The sequence below is a fragment of the Penaeus chinensis genome, chromosome 10 (genome assembly GCF_019202785.1).
Source record: "Penaeus chinensis breed Huanghai No. 1 chromosome 10, ASM1920278v2, whole genome shotgun sequence".
In the NCBI taxonomy this organism is placed as follows: Eukaryota; Metazoa; Arthropoda; class Malacostraca; order Decapoda; family Penaeidae; genus Penaeus; species Penaeus chinensis.
In genome coordinates, this window is record NC_061828.1 from 16,186,509 (window position 1) to 16,189,008 (window position 2,500).

Consider the following 2,500-nt stretch of genomic DNA (forward strand, 5'->3'; position numbering starts at 1 on the left):
CACCCCAAACATCTTCCTTCTCCCGACCTTCTTTTCTCTCCCCCAATTTCTTTTCCTTCACTTATCTACTCCTCTCTGCCTCATTCTCTTCTTTCCTCTCCCATCCACTCTCTTCCCTCCCCCGTCGCCCTCTTCTCTCTCTCCCCCCCCCCCCCCCTCTTGTCTTTACAGGCCCCCTTTTCTCTCCTTCATTTCCTCGTCCCTCCCTCATCTGCTCTTCCCTCCCTCATTCCCTTCTTCCCTCCCGCGCTTCCTCTTCTCTCCCCCCCCCCCCTCTTCCCTCTTCCCATCCCCATCCTCCTCCTAGCCTTATCTGTCCCCGGCCTTGCATCATTCCCGGCGTAGCATCTCTCTCTACAGGCGGATCCTCTCTGTGTTGCAGGTGCCGAACCCTTCCTCCGGCCTGATGGACTACGCCACCAGCATGAGGCCGGACTACCACCGGGCTATCATCGACCTCATCATCCACTACCGCTGGGACCACATCATTTACCTGTACGACTCCCATGATGGTGAGTACCCATTGCGCAACATTATGTAACGAACGTGTGAACTTCTACAAGGTATAGGCTTTCTAATGTACTTTTGCATGGGAAGTACATACATATATACATACATACATACATACATACATACATACATACATACATACACACACACACACACACACACACACACACACACACACACACACACACACACACGTATATATATATATATATATGCGTGCGCGCGCGCGCGCGCGCGCGCGTGTGTGTGTGTGTGTGTGTGTGTGTGTGTGTGAGTCATGTATGAATATATATAAACTCGCTATCAACATTTACAAGATTTCATCAGAGTCTCAGATGTTAGTACGGTTATGCAGGCCTTAAGCTTTTAACGCCCGCGTATCGTCAGATTACCAATGAAGCTGCCCAAGGAGCGTTTATTAAAGCATCGGGCACAACGTTACACGGTTCAGGCCACGAAGCGTCCTCCTTTGGACCTTCCATAAGCTCTGTGAATGTCGTTGGATTCAGCCATTACCCCGATTGTTTACGCCGGAACGCCTCCAAAAATGGTCACAATACTTCGGCAACGATGGCACTGCCTTCGCACCGCCGTCGTCGCTGGCTTCAGTAATTCCAGCCATTCGTCACAAGACACTCAGTAGATTGCGGTACCTTTTCGTTTTTTTTTTTTTTTTTTTACTTATTTTCGTTTTTTTTTTTTTATTGGTTTGTTTGCTTTTTTTCTCTCTTTTTTTTGTGCGTGAATGTAAGCTGAGGTGGGTCTCCTGGTCCACGGAGGATTTTGCGCCAGGGTTCGTGGTCCATTTGGAGAGCAGTGTTACGGGGGCTTTACAGATCAGTATGGAGGAAAGGCTAATGAAGGCGAAGCGAAGAAATTTATATATGTGGTGTAGGGGGTTGGGGGGATTTATACACAGATACGCACGTGTGAATGAAAAAACAAATGGTAATAAAATCTTAAGCATATTTCATGCCGTTCTTGCCAAACAGAATTGCAGTCATCTGTTCTGTACACAATGCATTCGGCAAAATTTAAAGCGAATGGAATTTTAGAAAATAAGAAAATAATAGATTCTCCTTTTACTGAGTTGCGAAAGGAACTAGAAAAAAATACACATTTTCCTTCTGTGTGAAAGGGATTTCATACTCTTGATTCTGCAATAGATAGGCAGTGTTAATTACTTCAGCAAGATTTTATTGCTGATAATGAGTTTCAGTTTTGTCGAAAAAAAAAATGAAAACAACGATTCGGAATCTAATTTTGACGAGCTATTGTTTTCCGTTGGGATTCAATGATTACAAATATCTTCTTGCTTTTTTATACAGTGCGCTGGATGTATACGCGAAGCTACACAGATACACAGATCCACATAATGCAAAAGCGAGTATATATCATACTGTACACATGTACGTTGCTTATACCGATTAGGAAAGCCTCCTATCCCATCAGGCTTCTTTGAGTCCCGTGTAATATTAACAAAGTAGATCGCGTTAGGTTTTCAAGAGTCGCGCTGGTGGAACACACGTACGCTAAAGGCGTGAAATATGCAACAAGGGGAAAGGAGAAGGAAGAAAAAAAAAATGAAGAGAGAGAGAGGAGAATCGAAGAGGAAGATAAGGCTAAGGAAATGGGAATAATAAAGAGAGAAGGGAGAGGAAATTAAGTTTAGGGTTGATGGCGTCAGTTCAGGGGAATTTTGAAATATGGATTTCCTATGAGGGATTGGCAGGGTAAGCTTAAGAGAGTTAGGGACAAGAGGCCATTGCGTTCTAAGAGTGAGTGGCCACACGAAGCCATGTGTGAGTGACAGGGTGAGTGACGAGTGAAGGACAGGCGGAAAGGGGTAGAGGAGCACGAGGATACATTGATATCAGGGCCAAGATGAAGGGATATGACCGCCAGGAAGAAAGGAAATTTCTAAGAAAGGAAGAGAGGGGAAGGGCAGCGGATATAGGGATAAGGAGGTCCGAGGGAGGGCCGGGAGGGG

The 2,500-nt window shown here is 45.4% G+C and overlaps 1 protein-coding gene across 1 annotated transcript in view; it reads left to right on the forward strand.

Annotated features, from left to right (window-relative positions):
* Positions 1-1,405, forward strand: part of LOC125029864 (glutamate receptor 1-like) — a 581,000-nt gene extending 579,595 nt beyond the window's left edge. Inside the window, exons 5-7 of the mRNA XM_047620044.1 lie at positions 383-512; positions 866-1,118; positions 1,303-1,405. Of these exons, the coding sequence (XP_047476000.1) occupies positions 383-512; positions 866-1,118; positions 1,303-1,405 (486 nt within the window). The remainder of the gene's footprint in view (positions 1-382; positions 513-865; positions 1,119-1,302) is intronic.
* Positions 1,406-2,500: the final 1,095 nt, after the last annotated feature.